General features: G+C 48.3%; 1 protein-coding gene and 1 pseudogene across 1 annotated transcript; both read left to right on the top strand.

The window, feature by feature from the left end:
- The first annotated feature begins 510 nt into the window (after positions 1-510).
- On the top strand, positions 511-17,929 carry LOC138984391 (myeloid-associated differentiation marker-like). The gene is made up of 2 exons (XM_070358377.1): positions 511-1,557; positions 14,064-17,929. The coding sequence occupies exons 1-2, from the start codon at positions 677-679 to the stop codon at positions 14,092-14,094; spliced, it is 912 nt and encodes a 303-aa protein (XP_070214478.1). The 5' UTR covers positions 511-676; the 3' UTR covers positions 14,095-17,929.
- Positions 16,494-18,553, top strand: LOC102278530 (NEDD8-conjugating enzyme UBE2F pseudogene; annotated as a pseudogene).
- Positions 18,554-23,125: the final 4,572 nt, after the last annotated feature.

The raw sequence follows: 23,125 nt of genomic DNA, 5'->3' as shown, positions 1-23,125 counted from the left end.
GGACAATCCACGATCCCTTTTCTGAAAACCTTTGGTTCAGATATGCTCCGGAATTTAGAAGTTTTCAGCCTCCAACAGCTGAAATGGTGTATCTGCTCCCCGTGACATGACACCCTACTGGGGTCTGAAAACACCTTGTAATCAAATACTTTATTGTTTCTGCAAAAGAACTTCAGAAATTCACACTAAGTGAAATAAATATAGACTGTAAATAGTCTCATGTCTCTTTTAGTAAAATTTTCTACCCCAAAATATTTTTAAAACATTATCTTTTTTTTCAGATCCTTGAAGCAGTGGGATTGTGGATAAGGGCCACCCTCCCCTGTGTCTTTGTGGATAATGGCACACAGCACAAAGAGATTAAAACATGCTCATAGTTTGAGGCCAGGCCCAACCCAGCTGTGAGATGAGACAAGTCTCGTGACAAGGCCAAGGCTGATGGGTGGGGAGAATCCTTCTGGAATGTCTGTGCTGTTACCCGAGCATCTGGGCCATTGGTTCCAACTCCACAGATCCTGAGCCTCAGCCATCACAGGGCCCTGAGCCTTTCCCTGGCATCTGATTTAATCTGCCTCGGAACCTGGATCTTTCTCCAGTGGACTCCAAGTGAAGACCACTGCCATACCAGTGACTGTGACCTGAACACCCATCAGGACCTCCATGTGGTGTACCAGACATGGACACTGATAGAGTCCGGTTATGCGTCTACCGCCTGCTGCAGCTGTTCTCCACGTGCGCGGCTTTCTCACTGGTGGCCAGCTTGGGCACTGGAATGGGGGCTGTAAGTCACTGGTCCATGTTCATCTGGTGCTTCTGCTTTGTCATCACCCTCATCACCTTCATAGTCCAATTAGGCGAGTACCAGCCCAGTCTCCCCTTTTCTGGGAAGAGCTTTCTCTTCACCTATGCCTGCCTCGCCACCGTTTTCTGCCTCTCAGCCTCCATCATGTATGCCATCACCTACATCCAGTTCTTGCCTCATGGCCCCTTCCGGGACCAGGCCACTGCCGCCACTGCATTCTCCTGCATCGCGTGTGTGCTTTACGCCTTGGAAGCGGCCTTTCTGTGGCTACTATTCCTGGGTGAGACCACTTTCTATTTTGCTACCATTCATGGCCTGTTCAAGCTGCTGGAGACATTGGTGGCCTGCATCATCTTCGCCTTCATCAGCAACACCTACCTGCACCAGCACCAGCCGGCACTGGTGTGGTGTGTGGCCGTGTACTCCATCTGCTTCACACTGGGGGCCGTGGCCATGCTGCTGAAGCTGGTCAAATTCGAGAACAGACTACACACCTTCTTCCCTCGTTTCCTGTTGGGGCAGACCGTGCTCTCTGTCCTCCTTTATGCCAGTGCCCTGATCCTCTGGCCACTCTACCAGTTCAATCAGGAGTTCGGCGGGCAGCCCCAGCGGTCCAGTAATGTGAGCTGCAGTGATGAGCTTGCCCCCACACTATGCATCTGGGACCAAAAACTGACTGTGGCTATCTTGACAGCCATCAACCTGCTGATTTATGTGGCTGACATGGCATACTGGATCCACTTCATTTTTATCAGGTACTGAGCTCTGCCCAGGGCCTCTGGATTCCATCTTCTTACCAAGTTCTGTAATCCTCCGACATCCTCTTCCTGGCTCCCCTCTCTCCCTCCTCACATCCTTCCCCATTCATCTTTCCTGTTTCCTTCCCTCCTTCTCATCTGTCTCCTTCCTGCTTAGTGTGGTTCCCCACACCCTGTTTTGCCTCTTTCTCTTGCTTCTCTCATCTCTTCTACATTTTCTGCTTTTTATCCCTTTTCTGATCATCCTTGGTTTTCTTATCTCCTGTGTCCTGACCACCTCTCCCCATTTTCCTTCCTCTGATCCATCAGGACATGAGACTCCTTCCTTCTCTGCCCACAGCCCCTCCCACCTCCTAAGGTGCTGATTCCACAGCACACAGCCCTCTGTGCAGCTGTTTACACCCTTGGCCTCTGGAGGGGTCTCGTTGCCAAAGCGTGTCTGTTCCCCTTGCGATGCCATTGTTGGTATGTGTGTGGGGGGTGGGATAAGTAGCTAGTCATTGGGCCCACTTTCTCCCAGTAGGGGAGAGTGTACAGTGTGCCTCTCATCTATTTATAGAATAAATCTCTGGAGGTCAATAACTCCCAGCGAGTGGGAGTCTAAAGCAGAGACCCTGAATTCCTGGGCCCACCTGGTGCTCAGCCCCACTTAAGATTGTCTCCAGAATTTTTGTAGGCTTACTAAAACACACTGCTAAGAACAACGGAGTCCAACATTTTTGGCATCAGGGATCAGTCTTTTGGAACAACAATTTTCCATTTCTCCCTGGGGTAGGGCGGGGGGATGGTTCAGGTCATGCCCGTTGCTCACTTCCTGCTGTGCAGTCAGGTTCCTAACAGGTCACAGACCAGTACCTGTCCGTGGCCCCAAAATTGGGGATTCCTGGCCGAGATAGCATCTTAGAGGAAGTTGAGATGACTTCCATGCCAACTGCTGTCAGGGGAATTTAAAAAGGAGCTACTGAAGAAGCCAGCGTCTTGAAGACACCTGTCTGCAGTGTTGATGAGGGGCAGTGATGTGGGCCTCCTGCCTCAGTGATCAAAACACCAGGTCCTGCCTCTGCAGGGAGAAGAGTGTGGCCCTGCAGCCTTAAAGGGATGTTAGCCTGGGTGTTCTCATTTTCTTTTCTTTTTTTTTCTAGTCAGGAGGTCAAAAATTACTGGGGGTCCCTATTCTTAAAGGGGAATTTTCTAATTTTCTTGGGCAGGTGGATGGGGGTGGTGGGATTGCTGCTTTCATAGTCAAGGGAGATGCGTTAGTTGAGCGTAAGGGGACACACACATGCTTCTTGTGCCAATTGCTTTCTTCTGCTTCTTCCTGTTTCTCTGGGACTCAGACATAATATAATCTCTACAAATATATATAATTTTCAAAAAATTCCTTGGACCTTCTGGTTCCCATCAGTCCCCGCTATCAATCATAGAGAATAACCTTGTTCCTTGCCTATGTTCATAAAGCCCTTATAATTTCAATATTAAAAAGCTTCCCAGGTGGTTCCCAGGTGGTGCAGCAATAAAGAATTTGCCTGCCAATGCAGGAGATGCAGGAGATGCAGGTTCGATCCCTTTGTTGGGAAGATCCCCTGGAGGAGGAAATGGCAACCCACTCCAGTATTTTTGCCTGGGAAATCCCATGCACAGAGGAGCCTGTCAGGCTACAGTCCATGGAGCCACAAAGAGTTGGGCACAACAGTGACTGAGCATACACATAAAGACAAAAGAAAATAAACACCCCCCCCATGCCCTCCTCTCCTCCTCACCTTCGCAAAACCAAAATTCACACACTGTAATTTTCCCAAATTTGCCTAGAGCTCAGAAGTGTCCTAGCCAATTTCCATCCTCAGGCAAACCTAAGTTTCTGGGACTCTCTGCCCATATCTGGACCAGACACTGGGGGTGTGGCCTAGGGGGTGGGCCCACAAGAGGTTGGGCCCCACCCCAGTGCCAACATCCTTTCCCCCTAACTCTTAAAGGGGCCATGACAGCACCTGGATGCTTCTCTTTAAAATGTGCTCCGTGTGCATGCTCAGTGTGTGTGTTTGTGTGTGTGTGTGTACTCACCTGCATTGAGACCGGCAGCCCTTTACAGTAACTGGTGGCTTGGATGGCATCACAAGCCTTCTTCCTCTCTTGCTCTCAACTGCAGAGCCTCAGAGCCCAGCATCTAGTGTCAAGCCAGGCAAGCAGAGCTGGCGGGGAGGGCAGGGGAAGAATCCCCACTGCTGCCACTCAGTCCTGTGCTGGGATGAAGCCTGTGATCTTCATCCAGTGGCAGGTTGAGTGGAGGGGAAGGGCTCCCAGGACAGGGTTCCCAGAGCAGGAAAATCTTAAGAAACGATGAAGTAAAATTCATATTTTTAGGCTAGGATAAGAAAAATATAAACATAAAAATTTTTCTCTGCCCATTTGGGTTCCTCCCTCCCTGGTGGTCTAGTGGCTAGGATTCGGTGCTTTCGCCACCGCAGCCAGGGTTCGACTCCCAGTCAGGGAAAACTTTCTTTCTAGGGACTTCCCTTGTGGCTCAGCTGGTAAAGAATCTGCCTGCAGTGCAGGAGACCTGGGTTTGATCCCTGGGTTGGGAAGATCCCCTGGAGAACGGAACGGCTACTCACTCCAGTATTCTGGGAGAATTCCATGGACTGTGTAGTCCATGGGGTCACAAAGAGTCCGACATGACTGAGTGACTTTCACTTTGCACTGCACTCCCCTCTAATGTGCATTGTGCATCTGTATTAACCAGCCCACCCCAATGGCAGAAATACCTGCTCAGCCACAAAGATCACTTTATTCCTCTGGTCCCAGCCATGTAACTAGAAGATAACACTGCTTACTTATTACATGATTAATGTCCCTAGCTATTTTCTGCCTATTTTACAAGAGTTTTGTTTCTTGCATTAACAAATGTGTTATCAACCTTGTGGTTAAAAAATAATGGTGCATAAACCACTTAAAACAATTGACCTAATGCATAGTTCTATAAGATCCTTGACTGTAATAGTGTGACAATAGATATGGGAAGAAACAGAAAGTGGAAACCGTTTTCTGGAACCTGATAGACTAGAAAGATAGGTGGTCCAAATGCTTTTGTTCACTATTAAGAGAACTAGAGTAATAGCACTTGAGTGGTTTATCAAAGAAATCCTTCGATGACCTGGGAATGAACATTCTTAGCACCCTGGGACAGACTGGTCCAAATTGTCTCCCAAACTTTTGTTGAAATTAAGACAGAAATGGAGGGGACTGTAATAAAGAATGTTGCCCACAACCCAGCACGAAGCCATTAGGCACTGTGGTCACTGACATGCAATCCACCCTAAAAAGAATTCAAAGCCAAAATCAGGATGAAGCATTTTGTGCTCTGGGAAAACTGGGAGAACCAGCCCTCAGACAGATATTTCAAGAGGAATTTTCAGTAACACGTTTTTGCATCTTCCCATATTCAGTTCAGTTCAGTTCAGTCGCTCAGTCGTGTCCGACTCTTTGCGACCCCATGGACTGCAGCACGCCAGGCCTCCCTGTCCATCACCAACTCCCAGAGTTTACTCAAACTCATGTCCATTGAGTCGGTGATGCCATCCAACCATCTCATCCCATATTTAGAAAAGCACTAAAACCATTAAGCAAGATGGCTGTTGTCCTGGAAGAGCAGTAACCTGTAACAAGGTGTGTGCTTGGTGGCGTGTCTCCCTCTCTCTGAGCCACATCCCTACTGCTCCCCCCGTACTCTTCTCAACAGTTCTCAGAGCTTCCTGAGAGACTGTTTCAGCAGCTTTACTCCTCAGGCTACTTTGAATAAAATTTTCCTTTTCTTTCTAACTTGACTATTGATTAATTTTTTCACTGACAAAAGCAAATATGCATTGACCCCCACAAGTCTGGGTGGAAGAATCTCATATTCTATTTTCCTGAATAATATAGAACACAACCCTGGGAGCTCGCTTCCCAGAAGATGGCGATGCCTCTGTGCTTTAGTACAGAAATTGCCCAGGGTTGGCTCACCTGAGGGGCTCACTGTCCAAACCTCCTGGTTCATGAGGGCGGCTGCCCCATCCCTCCTGCTGGGAGGTGAAGGGTCATTTCTCACAATTCCAAGACAAGGTCCAGTCCCCTCACTGTGGATCTCAAAAGAGAGTGTAAAGGTCCTCTGCTTAGTCCAACCCTCTCGTCATAGAGGAGGAGCAGCTGGACCCCAGGGAGGGGCAGGACGTGTCCAGAGTCACCCTGCGTGTGGCAGAGTCAGAGTCAGGACCAGGCGTCCTGTCCCCAGGCCGGCTGTCTGTCCATGGCTCCATGCTGCTTGTGACAAGCGTAGCAGCAGCATCCTCCAGGCTGGGATTCTGCCCCGTCCACCCTCGTTCTGCACAAACCTGCTCCGTCCCCCCGAGGAGGGCACTCACTGCTGCTGAGTCAGTTTCCTCATCTGCTAGATGGGGGAGGGGTGCCAGAGACCCCCTGGTCCCTCCCACGCCCCCTCTTCCCGGGGCCTCTGGACTTGCCAGTCCTGGAGACTCAGACGTGGAGATGGAAGCCGGCTCCCTCTCCTCTGTCCACCCTCTCTGCTTGTTTCCTCTTGGCTGCTGGGTCCTGTTTATTGGTCACATCCTCCCTGATTACACAGACCCTCCTTCCCAATGACCTCTGTTTGGTGGGGACCATGTTTCTCTCTCATGAGTTTCCTCAGTTACTTCCCAGGGGTCCAACTCTCCAGTGATTCTTGTCAAAAACACAAACTACTTCCAGGTGGCCCCACATTCTGAGGTCTCCCAGACTCCCTTGTTCCAGCACATTCTTGACTATTCACTTCTTCAGAGTCCAAATCAGCAGCCCAAGTGGTCTTGCCCTGTTTGGGGAGCTTTGTTCCTTTAGGGAATGCAAAGTCCTTTCTGCAGGGTGTACAAAGGGGCTGACCGTAAGCAGGGGAAGATGAAACAGAAGCCCAGAGTGAAGAGAGAGGCAGACCCAGAGTACACCATGGTTCCACAGTCTCATGTGGGTCTGATTCCCAAGGAGAAAGCCTGGAGGAGGAGCTGAGAGATGCTCTCACAGGCCTGTCTCCAAAGGCAGAGGGAAGGGAGGCACTTTGGATCCAGGGATCTGGGGAAGGGGAGCTGTGGTCCCCAAGTCCACCTGCTGTGACCAGGACTCCCCCAGTGCCGGGAGCCGGCATATTGCATATTGAGTGCATATTGCATATTGCATATTGAGTGCAGCACTTTCCACAGCATCATCTTTCAGGATCTGGAATAGCTCAACTGGAATTCTATCACTGCCGGGAGCCAGTGTGAGGAACTCTGCCCATGACAAAGGTCATGAGGAAGAAGGCTCGGCATACGCAAAGGTGGGATCGAGCTTCAGGGGTCCCCCTGGAAATTCTCGAGCATTTACACCCAAAACCAGAGTCTGCCTACTTTCTGCTTTGTGCCTTCACCTACACTTCTGACTTTACGGGGGGCTGTCCCCCACTACCTCTCTGAAAAAAGAGTTAGCTTACAGCTCCAGTTAATAATTCCTGGGTGTGACAGTGTTTAACCTACAAACTCCTTTGGAAATCCTCTAGCCTGCCTGAATAGGTTTTTCCGGCCACATGTGATTGTTCAGAGCCTCCCAACTGTAAGAGGCAGGAGATGTTCTAAACTGTCTAAACACAGATTCTTTTGAGTAGTTAAAAGATTGATTAGAAATTGTATTGGTGAAGGGATTTTCACTTGTTGGGCCAATGTTTGCTGCTAAGTTTCCATATCCCTTACCTGCTGTGTCCCTGGCAGTGTATTGATTAATATAATTGGTGTAAGTAGTAGCTTTAATGTTTGTAACCTGGGACCCTTGAGTTAATTCTTTTTCTTGTTATAGCCCACCACACCTTTGCTCTGTAGGAATGCAACTTTATCTAATGCTTTTGAAGGGTGGCTCCTGACCAATCACCTTTAGAGAAAAATAAGTTTTCTGAAGAAAAGGTCTTAAAATGTTAACAGGCCTCCGGGCCAGAAGATGATGCAAATCACCTAAGCTTTTGCATATGATAAGTTTGCAGGAAGAAAGCCTGGCTTGCTGCAAGACTCTACCCCTTCCCCCATTATCCTCTATGCATAACTTAAGGTATAAAAACTACTTTGGAAAATAAAGTGCGGGCCTTGTTCACCGAAACTTGGTCTCCCCATGTCGTTCTCTCTCTTACCTTCTGGCTGAATTATTCAGCCTCTTTTCTCCACTGAATTTCCTCACTGAGCTATCCTTATTTCAGCCTCTTTTCTCCACTGAATTTCCTCACTGAGCTATCCTCATTCTATTACTCTTTATATCCTTAATTAACGTTTAATTAAGCAATTGTTTCCTGATCCTCGCCTATGCCGTCTCTCCTTCGAATACCCTGGATCAGCCGGGGCTGGACCCCGGCACCCCAGACCTTTAGTACACACAGTTGATGGAGAAGACTCCTGGTGCCCAAGCCTCAGGCCCTTCCCTTGCTCCCTGCTTGGCCTGGGCTCCCTGTCTCCAGGGGCAGTGGCCAGAGGCTCCCTGTTCAGCCGGCCAGAGCTTCCTCCAGGCAGGGTGACTCCAGCTGGCGCACCCCCCTCCCACCCCCCCCACCCCCCGACATCTGCCAGACTGTGTCCTGAGCTGCATCCAGAACAGAGCCCAGGGCACAGATGTTTCCATTCCATGGCTCTGGACCAGCTTCTTGGAAAAATCACAGAGCTGACCTTCCTCAATCCTCCGATGAGTAGAAAGAAGTGGGCCATTCCCTCGGCTCTCAGAAACCTGGCTATCTGCCTTGGGGGCCAGTGCAGATGGCCAACCCAAGTGGCCCTTGTCTGTATGTCTGGCTCCTGTCTAAAAGTTCCTGTAGGGAGCCCAGTGAGCTGAGGAGAACCCAGTGACGGTCCAGTCAGCACCTCTCTAAGTCTCCACACTCTCTGGCATTTTTTGGCTGGCTTGTCAACAGGAAGTCTGGACAAGTTGAGGGCATTGCAGCCAGACCAAGACCCACAGGAGGCAGGAGATGATTCTTCGACCCAAGAGAAGGGTGTCAGCATTCAGTAAATCTCAGCATTTCCCGAGGTTCTATTACCTGCTGAGTTTTGCAGGGAGACAGACGTTTATTCAAATCCAGGCTCTGTCAGGGAGTAAGTGTATGACCTTGAGTAAAATGATCTAATGTACTCTCTGAGCCTCAGTTTCATCATCTGTTAAATGGGGATGACAATAATAATATCCTTGAAGATAAAATGAAATAGGGGTAATAAGTCACGTTGTCAGACTTGCTGCTGAAGGCTATTGTCTCCATTTTCTGGATGAGCAAACTAAGGTTTGGAGTGACACTGACTGGGCACAGGACTACTGTGTGCCAGGCTGAGCTCTGGTCTCAGTTCAGGGCTAGGGGATGTGTAGACATGTCAGGGGAAAGGCCCTGAGATGACCAAGAGGAACTGGAAGACGATCTCAGTGCCTGGAGGGAGGGAGGCAATAAGGCAGGAAAAGTAGAAAGGAGTCTGGACTCTCAGGGCTTTGGAAGTGACATTTTAGAGTCCGTGTTCCATCCTAAGGGAACAAAGAGAAGCCTTCAAAATATCTTAGTTTGACTTTATTTCTAATTCATCTTTGAGGGAAAGGATGGAAATAGAGGAACCAACTAAAGCAGGTGAGGGGATGGATGGATCTGGACCAGGTGGCTGTAGAGATGAAGAAAAGTAGGTGAATTCGAAGTATTTTGTGAAGAGCATTCAGGAAGGCAGTGCCATTGACTGAGATGGGGAAGATGAGGAAGAGCCCAAATTCTGTGGTTCTTATCCTGATGCCCCAGGCAAGGGGAGCCTGGAGCCTTCAGCCTCCCTCCCCCCAGTCTCTGGAAGGAGGGGGAATTCTAGTGCAGGAGCAGCGGTGGGGGGACTGCGGGGTGGGGGGAGAGGAGGAGAGCCTCAGAGCCCCCACGGCTTGAGGAAGAAAGGAGATTTGAAGTAGTCTCTCTCTTTAAGACCTAACAGGATACTCAGTTTGCCCAGAGTGTGTTCCCTACAGGGCCGGGGCAGTGGGAGGGTGGGGGGTCTGGGGTGGGGGGTGGGGAGTAGATTTTCACTGAGACAGTTCCCTGCAGGAGGTCTGAGTGCAGTAGGACAGCCCTGCGTGCTTGTCTGCTCAGTCATTTCCAACTCTTTGCAACCCCGTGGACTGTAACCCAGCTGTGGACTGTAGTCTTTGCATGGGATTTCCCAGGCAAGAATAATGGAGTGGGTTGCCATTCCCTTCTCCAGGGGATATTCCTGACCCAAGGATCAAACCCAGGTCTCCTGCATTGGCAGGTAATTCTTTACCAGCTGGGCCACTGGGGAATTCCTACTAGGATATCCTTTTGGACAGCCATTGCTTAATTTTATGCTCCATTTTCCATCTCGCACATACTAAACTGGAAAAATGCCATTCCTCCATATCAAGCTCTTCTACAAAAAATGGTTCATTAGTATTTTTTTCAACCCACCATCCCGGTGATGATTGTGTTCACAGCGGAGGAGCGGCACCTTGTCCCAGACAGAGCCCAGCACTCATCTCTCAGTATTTCGCTTGAGAGATGAGCAGCCAAGCCTGCATTTGATAACACAGCCACAAGGTAAGGGGCCTCCAGAAGCTAAAAGAGGCAAAGAAGGACCCTCCCCTGGGCATCAGAGGCAGCACTGCCCTGCTGACACCTTGATTTCAGAGTTATGATGCCCAGAACTGTGAGAGAATATATTTCTGTTGTTTTAAGCCACCAGGCTTGTCATAATTTGCTGCAGTGGCCCTAGGAAGCCAAGATGAAATTTTAGAAATAAAAAGTGTACTCTATGTCGTATTTTTAATAAATTTTCCAGGAAAGCATCCTGACCTCCTGCTCCAGAGCATGATGGTCACATGCATCCAGGACCCCCTGTGTCCCCCAGTGTCTGAGACTCACAGGGGAGGGTCCACTGATCTAGAGAAGGACAGTCAGTCCAAACACTCCCAGGAGCCAGGAGGGAAGTAAATAAGTAAAGGGGATGGAGAGGACCAGCTGCACCTGTCTGGGGTGGTGGAAAAGCAAGATTCTGTGTGATGATATAGTCTTGCATTTATAAAACAGGAAAAAAAGATACAGATACTCACTATAAGCATATGTACATGTATGTACACACACGTCTACATATGACATCAGAGCATGTGAAATTTGTTGAAGGCTGTACATGCAGTTGAGGACACGGATGCTCCCTGGAGAGAGGGGTGGACACTCCTGTGAGGAAGCGGAAGCCTGGCCATACCAAGGAGGAGAAACTGGGCACATGTGAGACACTCATAGTCCTGCTTTATGCCAATTATACTTGAGAATAAGAAAATACAGAAAATTACACAAAGATGAAAATGGAAAATAACATATAGCATGTAGCAGCTGCTCAGCTCCATTCACTGGCCCCCCATCTTGAGGACACACAGCCCAGTGACACCAGATCTCCTGAGGCTTCAAAAGGAGCTGGGAATCTGGATTTTCATGTGAAATTAAAACACTGCAGCCACCAACACTTAGGGAAGAAATAATACTGATTCTACACCATCTCTTCCTGAAAACACTGTGACGAAACACAAAACACATCCCTGGACCACCTGTAGTACAAACAGGTTTGCAGCCCCTGATCTGCAACAAATCAAGCTTGCGTGTGCTGATGTCCAGAGTGGGGCCAGGGTGTTCTGGGTCCTCTGTGAGGGGGAGGGGGACAGGTAGCGGGCATAGATTGAGCGTGCCGTGTTCCAGGCCCTCTGATGGGTCCTTCACGTGCTTTTGTTCATTCATTGACACAAAGCTGGGATTAATTCCATTGCAAAGATGGGGAGACTGAGACTGATGAGTAACTTCCCCAGTATCTTCCACCTCTAAAGTATCTCCTCCAGGCCCCACCTCTCCCTGTAACTGAGTGTCCCTCTCACTTCCTTCTCCTTCCTTTGTCCAGGCCATGACCTTTCCGGCTCACTGCCTTCCAGTCCACACGCCTGGCTGCTGGGCAGGCAGGACTCAGCCACATTTAGGCTGTGTTCTGATGGGGGCACCATGTCCACACTCACAGATTACAGTGGAGGACGGGCTGCTGGGGAAAGTGAAAGTGAAGTCGCTCAGTCGTGTCCGACTCTGCCACCCCATGGACTGTAGCCCACCAGGTTCCTCCGTCCATGGGATTTTCCAGGCAAGAATACTGGAGTGGGTTGCCAGTTCCTTCTCCAGGAGATCTTCCCAACCCAGGGATTGAACCCAGGTCTCCCACATTGTAGGCAGATGCTTTACTGGAGGAAGGGTTGCTGGGGAGACTCAAACAAACTTCCTACTTTTCAAGTAGGGGAAACTAAGGCCCGGAGAGGTCACAGGCCTTACCCAGGGTCACCCAGCTGGAATCCCCACACCTCTCCTTCTGCAACCCTCCCTTTGTAGCATTAAAAGGATCCAAAGATCTCTTGTAGTTCTAGGCGGAATTGTAGATGGGTTCTTGGAATTAGGTGGGGATCAAATTGGGGGATAGGCATCATGACACCACCTGCCTCCCTCACCCCAGTATCCCTCCCCACCCCTGGCATGCCCACTGGGAGGCCCGCAGGCTTCAGGGCTCCACTGGCTATTGGGCCTCAAGGAGCTTTGTGAGTCCAGGAAGGTTCTCAGGTTTGCTCTATGTTTCTCTTTCCAGCCTCAGCTTGTCCCAGGGTTTATTATCGCAAAGGTGACAAGGCCCCTGATCGCAGGAAGCTGGATGCGGCGCTGGCCCTTCCACCCTGGTGGCTTCTCAGCAAAAAGTCCCTTGGAAACAGGGCAGCGGTCCCTGAGGAGGGGGCGGGCTGGGAGGGGCCTCACTCTCCCAACACTGGACCCTGGAGGAGCCCCTGTGTGAGCAGGACTGCAGCCCTGGCTGGCGGACTGTCTTGGGCAGGTGACCTGGGCAATTCCATGGTCTCCAGGGTCCCTGCCACTCTGGCCACGTGTCCCTGTCACAGCCCTGAAACCCCTTCAGGCCCCTGTTCTCCTGTCTCAGTTCCAGTCCAGGCCCCTCCTCCATGGCGAAGGTTGGCTCCATGCCTGAGTCTCTTCTGGGTCAGAAGACCCCTACTGGGCTGCTTCAGGGCCACTGGGGCCCTGGGCTCCCCCCAGTCATCTCCACTCTGAACCCCCCTGCCCCCTGCCCCTACCCTAGTCCCGGGAGCATCCTCAGGGTTGTCTCCTCCCAGGGGTCCATCAGGGGCCTCCTCTTTCAGCTCCTGCCCTTTAAAGGGGGTGATCATCCGTCCATCCCCATCCCCTCCCTGGATACCCTGAAAGGCCCCCATCAGCATCAAACACAGCATCCTTGTTCATTTCTAATCCCTTTTTCCCAGCTTGGAAGCTGCTAACCAGTCTCCCAGGCCAGGAGAATCCTCACAGGTAGGACTACTCCTAAATCTTTCCAGACTCCCATCTGGATGGCAGCTTTGGAGCTTCAGAGCCAAACATTATGTTAATTTATTCTGTGTTTCCTCCATGATGCCCCACCTTGGAGTCATGCTGGGTTGAAGTCTCCCCTCCCCAGTGGGCAAGAGTCACATGTGATGGCAAAATTGAGAGAGGGGATTCAGAACAGTCCCTACTTTCCACATCATCTTGTCCCCATGGTCTTGCTCTCACCCCATGGCTCCTCCCTGTTCACTTCTGAAGCTTCCCTCCTCCAGGTGAGGCTGTGTCCCCTCAGATGGCAGCTCCTTCAAGTGATGGCTGTAGGGAGGATAGGTCCAGGGCACGTGTGTCTCCAAGTTGCTGTGGAAGGAGGCCATGGCCCTGAAGGTGTGTCGGGTCTCAAAGCCCCGAGCTTTGGTCCTGGGCTCCCACCCATGGCCCTGATGACATGTGGGTTGTAGAGCAAAGTGCTCAAACCATGGCTTTGGTGTTTTTATCTGGGTTCTCACTCCTAACCTTTGACCTTGGGGAAGGTACCTGAGTCTCTCGGCTAACTCTCATCAATACATGGGAGTAGCAGTAGAATCCACAGTCCTTTATCTTTATCTTTGGGCTCAGGTATGCTCTAGAGCTCATAATTTTTCAGCTTCAGACAGATGACCAGATAGTTCTCTATAGAACATAGCATCACCCCAGAGTCTGAAAGCACCTTCTAATGAAACACATTAGTGTTTCAGCAACTGCAGTTTGGAACATTAACAGTAAATGATGTAAATAATGACCATAAATTGTCTCATGTACATTTTGATCAAATTTGCTTACCAAATAATTTTTTTTTAATCTTTTTCAATTTGGAGAGACTTGAAATTTTCAGATTGTATATAAGGACCATTTTACCTTGGGCCCCCATAGATAATGGCACACAGCACAAGAGGTCCAAAACGTTAATGGTTTGAGGTCAGACCTAACCCAGTAGAAGGTTTGGGATAACACAGGTCTCCTGACAATGTCAAGGGTGATGGGTGGGGAATGTAATTCTGGAGCGGTTGTTCTGGTATCCCAGGTATCTGAGCCACTGGTTCTAACTCCACAGATCCTGGGCCTCAGCCATCACAGGACTCTGAGCCTTTTCCAGGAATCTGATTTAATTCACCTCCAGAGCCGGATCTTTCTCTGATGGGTCCTCAGGGAAGACCACTGCCGTGTTGGTGACTGTGACCTGCTTGACCATCACAACACCATGTTCTTCAGGGTGACATCTCGAGACAAGGTGCCTTGGACGTCATGTGCTGCCTCCTCCGCCTGCCGCAGCTCTTCTGCACCTGCATGGTCTTCTCCCTCGTGGTCGACATGGGCATCCTGAGGGGGGCCGTAGGTAACTGGTCCATGTCCATCTGGCGCTTCTGTTTTGCCATGATCCTCATCATCTCCACTGTAGAGCTGTGTAAGCTCCAGTCCCCCTTTCCTTTCTTCTGGTACAACTTACCATCATCTACACCTGCTATGTTGCCCTCCTCTGCCTCTTGGCCTTCATCATCTGTGCCGCCACTCATGTCCATTTCCTGCCTTATGGCCCTTACCAGGACCGAGCCATCATGGCCACTGCATTCTTCTGTGTTGCTTCTGTATTTTATGCCATGGAAGTAGCCTGCTCATGGCAGTATTATGAGCTCAGTGAGATCCCCTGCTATGTGCACACCATGCCAGGCCTGCTGAAAGTGCTGGAGACCTTCGTGGCCTGTCTCATCTTTACGTTCTTTAGCCACACCTCCCTGTACCTGCACCAGCTGGCCCTGGAGTGGTGTGTCGCCGTGTACTCCATCTGCTTCTTCCCAGCAGCCCTGACCATCCTGGGGAACCTGGTTGGATGGGAATACAGGCTGCCTGTGACTGTCCCCATTTTCCAGTTTTTGCTGACCCTGCTCTCTGTCCTCCTCTATGTCAGCACTCTGGTCCTCTGGCTGCTCTACCAGTTCAATGAGAAGTTTGGCGGGCAGCCCCAGCAATCCAATTATATGGACTGTATCGATGGGCTCATCTATTACATTTGCACCTGGAATGAGGAATGGCTGTGGCCATTCTGACAGCCCTCAACCTGCTGATATGCGTGGCTGACCTGGTGTACTGGGCCCACCAGGTTTCTGTAGGGACTGAAGATTAGCCTGGGGACTCCTGAGCCTCTCTGATTACCAGATGCATATTTACCAAGCTCTGATGTCTTCTTGTCTCTTCTCTCTCCCTACTCACATCCTTCCCCATTCATCTCACTCTCTTTTTTGTTTCCTTTTCTCCTTCTGTTCTGTCTCCTTCCTGTTTTGTGTGGTTGCCCTCATCCTGTTTTGCCTCTTTTTTTTGTTTCGCTCATCTTCTCTAAATTTTCTGTTTTTTTGCTCTTTTCTGGTTTTCCTTGGTTTTCTTATCTCTTGTGTACTGACCACTTCTTCCCATTTTCCTTGTCCTGATTAGAGCAGCCTGGCATGAATGAAACTCCCACTCTAGATCTCACTTGAAAATAAGACAGGAAATATTGGAAATAACCCAGGTGTTCATCTTTAGGATACAAGTTAATAAACCATGGCATAGTGCAAGAGGGAATCTTTTCCAACGATGATAAGTAAATATCTCTAGGATATATGATATAAAAAGTAGTAAGATACAGGCTGGGTGATTCAAGATGATGGAGTAGAAGGATGTGTGCTCATCTCCTCCTGTGACAGCATGAAAATTGCAACTAACTGTTGAACAACCATCAACAGGAGGATGTTAGAACCCACCAAAAAAGGATATCCCAAATCCAAAGACAAGGAAGAAGCTGCAGTGATATGGTAGAAGGGGCACAATCGTGATAAAATCACACCCCATACCTGCTGGGTGGGTGACCCACAAACTGGAGAACAATAATACTAAAGAAGTTCTCCCACTGTTATGAAGGTTCTGAGTCCCATGTCAGGGTTCCCAGGCTGGGGATCTGAAAAAGGGACTATGAATCCCCAAGGAATTTGATTTTGAAGGCCAGCAGGATTTGATTATAGGACTTCCAAGGACTAGAGGAAACAAAGGAGGTTTTGGAGGTCACAAACAAAATCTTGCATGCACCATGACCCAGGCGAAAGGAGCAATGACACCACAAGAGACTGAACCAGACCTCCTCTTAGTGTTGGAGGGTCTCCCGTGGAGGGTGGTTTGGCAATGGCTTGCCATGGGGACAGGGGCATGGGAGCAGGAGTCCTTGAGGGACCCCTTGGCATAAGCCCTCTTGGAGGTCACCATTAGCCCTACCATAGAGCTGACAGACCCAAGGGCTGGATTGCCTCAGACCAAACAACTAACAGGGGGAGCACTACCCCACCCATCAACAAATATGTGGATCAAAGTTTTGCTAAGCATGGCCCTGCCCACCAGAAGACCCAGCTTTTCCCTCCACCAGTCCCTCCCATCAGGAAGCTTACTCAATCCTCTTAGCCTCATCCACCAGAGGGCAGACAGAGGAAGCAAGAAGAACACTAATTCCACAGCAGCTAGGATGAAAACCACATCACAGAAAGTTAATCAGAATGAAAAAGCAGAGGGTTATGTCCTAGATGAAAGGGCAAGATAAAACCCCAGAAAAACAACTAAATGAAGTAGAGATAGGCAACCTTCCAGAAAAAGAATTCAGAATAATGATAGTGAAGAGGATCCAGGATCTCAGAAAACCAATGGAGAAGATGCAAGAAATGTTTGCCAAAGACCTAGAAGAACTAAAGAACAAACAAACAGAGATGAACATTACACTGCTGCTGCTGCTGCTGCTAAGTCACTTCAGTCGTGTCCGACTCTGTGCGACCCCATAGATGGCAGCCCACCAGGCTCCCCCGTCCCTGGGATTCTCCAGGCAAGAACACTGGAGTGGGTTGCCATTTCCTTCTCCAGTGCATGAAAGGGAAAAGTGAAAGTGAAGTCATTCAGTCATGTCCGACTCTTAGCAACCCCATGGACTTCAGCCTACCAGGCTCCTCTGCCCAGGGCATTTTCCAGGCAAGAGTACTGGAGTGGGTTGCCATTGCCTTCTCCAGAACATTACACTGCTGCTGCTCCTGCTAAGTCGCTTCAGTCATGTCCAACTCTTAGTGACCCCATGGACTGCAGCCTACCAGGCTCCTCCATCCATGGGATTTTCCAGGCAAGAGTACTGGAGTGGGTTGCCATTGCCTTCTCCGAACATTACACTAGAAGGTATCAACAGCAGAATAAGTGAAGCAGAGGAACAGTTAAGTGACCTAGAAGACAGAATGGTGGAAATCACTGCTATGAAACAGAATATAGAAAAAAGAATGAAAAAAATAAAGCCAGCCTAAGAGACCTCTGCTGCTGCTGCTGCTAAGTTGCTTCAGTCGTGTCTGACTTTGTGCGACCCCATAGACGGCAGCCCACCAGGCTCTCCTGTCCCTGGGATTCTCCAGGCAAGAACACTGGAGTGGGTTGCCATTTCCTTCTCCAATGCATGAAAGTGAAAAGTGAAAATGAAGTCGTTCAGTTGTGTCTGACCCTTAGCGACCCCATGGACTGCAGCCCACCAGGCTCCTCCATCCATGGGATTTTCCAGGCCTCTGGCATAACATTAAATGCACCAACATTCACATTATAGGGGTCCCAGAGGAGAGGAAAGAGAGAAAGGACTAGAGAAAATATTTGAAGAGATAATAGCTGGAAACTTTCCTAACATGGGAAAGGAAATAGTCAGCCAAGTCCAGGAAGCACAGAGTGTTCTAGGCAGGATAAACCCAAGGAGAACACATCAAGACACATAGTAATCAAACATGAAAATTAAAGACAAAGATAAAATATTAAAAGCAACAAGGGGAAAATGACAAATAAAATACCAGGGAATTGCCATAAGGTTATCAGCTGATTCCTCAACAGAAACTCTACAAGCAAGAAGGGAATGACATGGCCAGAGCTGGTGTGGCTGTGAGGGGCCATGGCTTGCTGTCTGTGGCCAGCTGGCCAGCTGGTGTTGGGCACCGGGCTTGCCTTGCCTGTCTCGGGGTGCCCAGGATAAAGGTAGTAGTGATGTTGATGCTGGCAAGCAAGCTGAAGAGTCAGCCACAGCCACTGACTCCACTCGGCTAGTGTCTGTGAGAGACAGGCTGCTTGTTAAAGAGGTTGCAGAACTTGAAGTTAATTTACCTTGTATGTATAAAGTGCATTTTCCTGATCCAAACAAGCTTCATTGCTTTCAGCTAACTGTCACCCCAGAGAAGAGTTACTACTAGGATGGAAAATTTCAGTTTGAAACTGAAGTCTCCAATGCATACAACATGGTGCCTCCCAAAGTGAAATGCTTGACCTGGATCTGGCACCCCAACATACAGAGACAGGAGAGATATGTCTCAGTTTACTGAGAGAACATCCAGTTGATGGCACCTGCCAGGCCCCTAAGAGGACACTGAAGGATGTTGTTTGGGGATTAAACTTTTGTTTATTGATCTGTTGAATTTTGATGATCCACTGAATATCAAAGCTGTAGAACATCATTTGTGGGACAAGGAGGACTTCCGGAATAAAGCTGAAGACTACATTAAGTGCCATGCCAGATGGTAGGAGGAGAGGACTGCAGGGCCATGGACTGTGCATGAGAAGAGTGTCTCAAACCAAAACTGGACTTGTATCCCAGTCCTCGGCTCCCCTCATTCTCGCTGGGTCATCCGAGTCCTGTGACCATGTTGTCATGAGGAAGAATGTCTTCACGACCACCCATTGTAGCTGGAGAGTTCTGCATAAATACAGCCAGAAAATGTGTCTGGGGTTCTAAACAGTTGTCTTCTTACCTTAACATGTTTACTTTTTTGAAACTTTACTGAATAGGCTGTTGATGAGAATGAACTCAGCATCGAGGTAAAAGTTGCTTCTCCTCCCCCCAGTCAGTCCCTGCACAGGTGATGCTCATGACGTGCTCAGTGTAGCTTGCAGATTGGCCATCAGAAACCTCCTACAAACTGTGATTGGTGTGAAGTCTCTTAGCTTCTCCCACGAATGCCAGCCCTGCCTAGGTTCCCAGGATGCAGAGTCATTCACTGTAGATCTCTTACTGAAATGCATATTTTATTTAATGTAAATATATTTTGGAACAGACTTGTAATTCGTACAATTTAGTGCTTTATTTATTTTTTCTATTCTCATTTAGTTTGTATTTTCATTGTATAGAGCAGACAGAAAGATGTTGGGTCAAGCAACTATTGAAGAGAAATACAAAGAAAATATGAAAGGCAAAAAAGAGAGAGAGAGAAAGGTATGGCATGATATATTCAAAATGATGAAAGGGAAGAAACTACAACCAAGAATACTCTATGCAGAAAGACTCTCATTCAGATTTTACAGAGAAATCAAAAGCTTTAGAGACAAAAGTTCAGCGAATTCAGCACCACCAAACTAGCTTTACAAAAAATGCTAAAGGAACATCTCTAAGCAGGAAACACAAGAGAAGGGAAAGATCTACAAAAAATAAATCCAAAACAATTAAGAAAAATGGTAATAGGACCATACATATTGATAACTACTGTGGAGCCCTATACCAAGGTCACAGGTGTGGAGCTCTGTACCAAAGTCACAGGATAAAAATCTCTGGAACTGACCAAGCACATAGTGCTTGGTCCAAGCCATGCCTCTGGATCCAAACCAGCCAGTTGCCTGATCCCACATTAGGTAAAATACCGACCCTATAGCTTCTTAACCAATCACCTAATGTCACCATTCCAGTAGGAATTTTCTGTGTCTTGAAGCTATAAAAATTGGTAGCTAGCCTGTGAAAAGGTTTAGCTCTCCCTTGAACCAGTCCACTGTTCTAACAGTGTCTCCTACTCTAATCAACTTTATTCTCTGTTCAATCTGCTTCATGTCTGGAAATTCTTTTCCAACCCATGCATGGACCACAACATTTTGGTGGCCTGTACAAGGACTTGGGGTCTCTTCCCCAAGTCTTACCTCTCCTTTCTCGTAGGGACCCTCTATGAACAGGCAAGTGACTGTGGAAGCAGCTGAGGAACTCTGGCCAGGGTTACCCTCTGATGTGTTCCAAAGGCCCCACTGCTCAATCTGTCCCAGTAGCTGAAACCCAAAGGAGTGAGGGTCTCTCTTATTTACTACTTTCCAACTGAGGACTAGGCCAATCAATATTGTGCAGGCATAGGTCAGGCACTTAAAAGCCACTAGGGCACTTGTCACTGGAAGGCTTCTGTGAAAGGATAACGGATTGTGGTGGGGGTGGGTGGTGGGTGGGTCATGGAATGGACAAGGCCACAAGGGCATCCACCCCGAGCAAGACAACTTCGGTGTACCATATCAGGCACATATTGGTTCAAACAAATCACAGTCCACCACCCCTGGCCACTGTCTCCCCTATAGGATTGTGAGGCAGATTCCTCTGCCTATCTTCCCTGTCTCTTTCACTTCTTTCCCTTTCAGTCTGGATTGATTTACAAGTACCTAAGTGTTGCCTCCGAGCTATCCTAAGAGTGCCTTCCATGTTTCAGGGAATCACCAAATGGTGAGTCACCCAGTTGCTCCCAGGGATCTCTGTCTTTCCCTGTCCATGTCACATGGTTCCTTGTTGTTGTTCAGTCACCCAGTCATGTCTGACTCTTTGCAGCTCCATGGACTGCAGCATGTCAGGTCTCCTGTCCCTCACCATCTCCTGAAGTTTGCCCCAGTTCATGTCCATTGCATTGGTGATGCCATTCAGCCATCTCATCCTCTGATGCTGTCTTCTCCTTCTACCCTCAATCTTTCCCTGCCTCAGGGACTTTTCCAATGAGTCAGCTGTTAGCATCAGATGATCAAAATACTGGAGCTTCAGCTTCAGCATCAGTCCTTCCAATAAGTATTTAGGGTTGATCTCCCTTAACATTGACTGGTTTGATCTCCTTGCTGTCCATGGAGCTTTCAGGAGTCTTCTCTAGCACCATGGTTTGAAGGTATCAATTCTTTGGCATTCTGAATTTTTTTTTTTTTTTTTGCATTCTGATTTCTTTGTAGCCCAGCTATCACCACCACACATGACCACTGGGAAGACCATAGCCTTGACTATACAGACCTTTGTTGGGAGAGTAATGTCTCTTCTTTTCAACACACTGTCTAGGTTTGTCATAGCTTTCGTGCCATATCTCTGAATCTGGCTTAGACAGTAAAGCGTCTGCCTGCAATGCGGGAGACCCGGGTTCGATTCCTGAGTCAGGAAGATCCCCTGAAGAAGGAAATGGCAATCCACTCCAGCACTCTTGCCTGGAAAATCCCATGGACAGAGGAGCCTGATAGGCTACAGTCCATGGGGTTGCAAAGAGTCAGACACGACTGAGTGACTTCACTTTCACTTTCACTTTCCTGCCAGAAAGCAGCTGTCTTCTGATTTCATGGCTGCAGTCATCGTCCGCAGTGATTTTAGAGCCCAAGAAGAGGAAATCTGTTACTACTTCCACATTTTCCCCTTCTATTTGCCATGAAGGAATGAGGCCAAATGCCATGATCTTAGTTTTTTTAATATTTAGTCTTAAGTCGTCTCTTGCACTCTCCTCCTTCACCCTCATCAAGAGGCTCTTTAGTTCCTCTTCGCTTTCTGCCATTAGAATGCCATCATCCTCATATCTGAGGTTGTTGATGTTTCTCCTGCCTATCTTGATTCCAGCTTGTAACTCATGCAGCCCAGCATTTCTCATGATGCGCTCAGCATATAGGCTAAACAAACAGGGTGACAGCAGACAGCCCTGTCATACTGCTTTCTCAATCTTAAACCAATCATTGTTCCACACAGGGTTCTAACTGTTGCTTCTTGACCTGCATACAGGTTTCTCAGAAGACAGGTAAAATGGTCTGCTATTCCCACCTCTTTAAGAGCTTTCCACAGTTTGTTATGATCCATGCAGTCAAAGGCTTTAGCATGGTTAATGAAACAGAAGTAGATGTTTTTCTGAAATTCCTTTGCTTTCTCTATGATCCAGTGAATGTTAGCAATTTGATCTCTGGTTCCTCTTCCTTTTCTAAACCCAGCTTGGACATCTGGAAGTTCTTGGTTTGCATAGTGTTGAAGCCTAGCATGCAAGATTTTAAGCATGACCTTACTAGCATGGGAGATGAGTGCAACTGTCCAATGGTTAGCACATTCTTTTGTACTACCCTTCTTGGAAATTGAGAGGAGGATTGACCTTTTCCAGTCCTGTGGCCACTGCTGGGTCTTCCAGACTTGCTGACATATTGAATGCAACACCTTGATGACATCATCCTTTAGGGTTTTGAATAGCTCTATTGGAATTCCACCACATCCACTAGCTGTATTAACAGCAGTGCTTCCGAAGGCCTACTTGACTTCACTCTCCAGAATGTCTGGCTCTGGGTGACTGACCACATCATCATAGTAATCCAGTTCGTTAAGATCTTTTTGTACAGTTCTTCCATATATTCTTTCCATCTCTTCTTGATCTCTTCAGTGTCTACTAGGCTCTGTAGCATTTCTATCCATTATTGTGCTCATCTTTGGGTGAAGAAAGAAAAGCCTTGGAAGAAAAGCTATGACAAACTTAGACAGGATATTAAAAAGCAGAGACATTACTTTGCCAACAAATATCCATCTAGTCAAAGCTATGGTTTTTCCAGTAGTCATGTATGGATGTGAGAGTTGATCTATAAAGAAAGCTGAGCACCAAAGAAGTGATGCTTTTGAACCGTGGTGTTGAAGAAGACTCTTGAGAGTCCCTTGGACTGCAAGGAGGTCTAACAAGTCCATCCTAAAGGAAGTCAGTTCTGAATTTTCATTGGAGGGACTGATGCTGAAGCTGAAAATTTAATACTTTGGCCACCTGATGTGAAAAACTGACTCATTGGAAAAGAACCTGATGCTGGGCAAGACTGAAAGTGGGAGGAGAAGGGGACAACAGAGGATGCAATGGTTGGATGGCATCACTGATGTGATGGACATGAGTTTGAGAAAGCTCTGGCAGACGGTGATAGACAGGGAAGCCTGGCATGCTGCAGTCCATAGGGTCACAGAGAGTCGTACATGAGTGAATGACTTAACTTGGGCAAAATATTCTCTTGATATTTCCAATTTTCCTGAAGAGATCTCTAATCTTCCCCTTGTTGTTGTTTTCTTCTAGTTTTATTCATTGTTCATTGAAGAAGGCCTTC

The sequence above is a fragment of the Bos mutus genome, chromosome 21 (assembly GCF_027580195.1).
Source record: "Bos mutus isolate GX-2022 chromosome 21, NWIPB_WYAK_1.1, whole genome shotgun sequence".
NCBI lineage: Eukaryota > Metazoa > Chordata > Mammalia > Artiodactyla > Bovidae > Bos > Bos mutus.
Note: the sequence above shows the minus strand (reverse complement) of the source record. Positions and strands in the feature narration are given on the sequence as shown.

Bases quoted from the DNA above. Each gene is read 5' to 3' on its own strand.
- LOC138984391 (XM_070358377.1), top strand. From the start codon at position 677: ATGGACACTGATAGAGTCCGGTTATGCGTCTACCGCCTGCTGCAGCTG. The intron at 1,558-14,063 runs GTACTGAGCTCT...CTAACTCCACAG, and splicing joins ATCCACTTCATTTTTATCAG to ATCCTGGGCCTCAGCCATCA.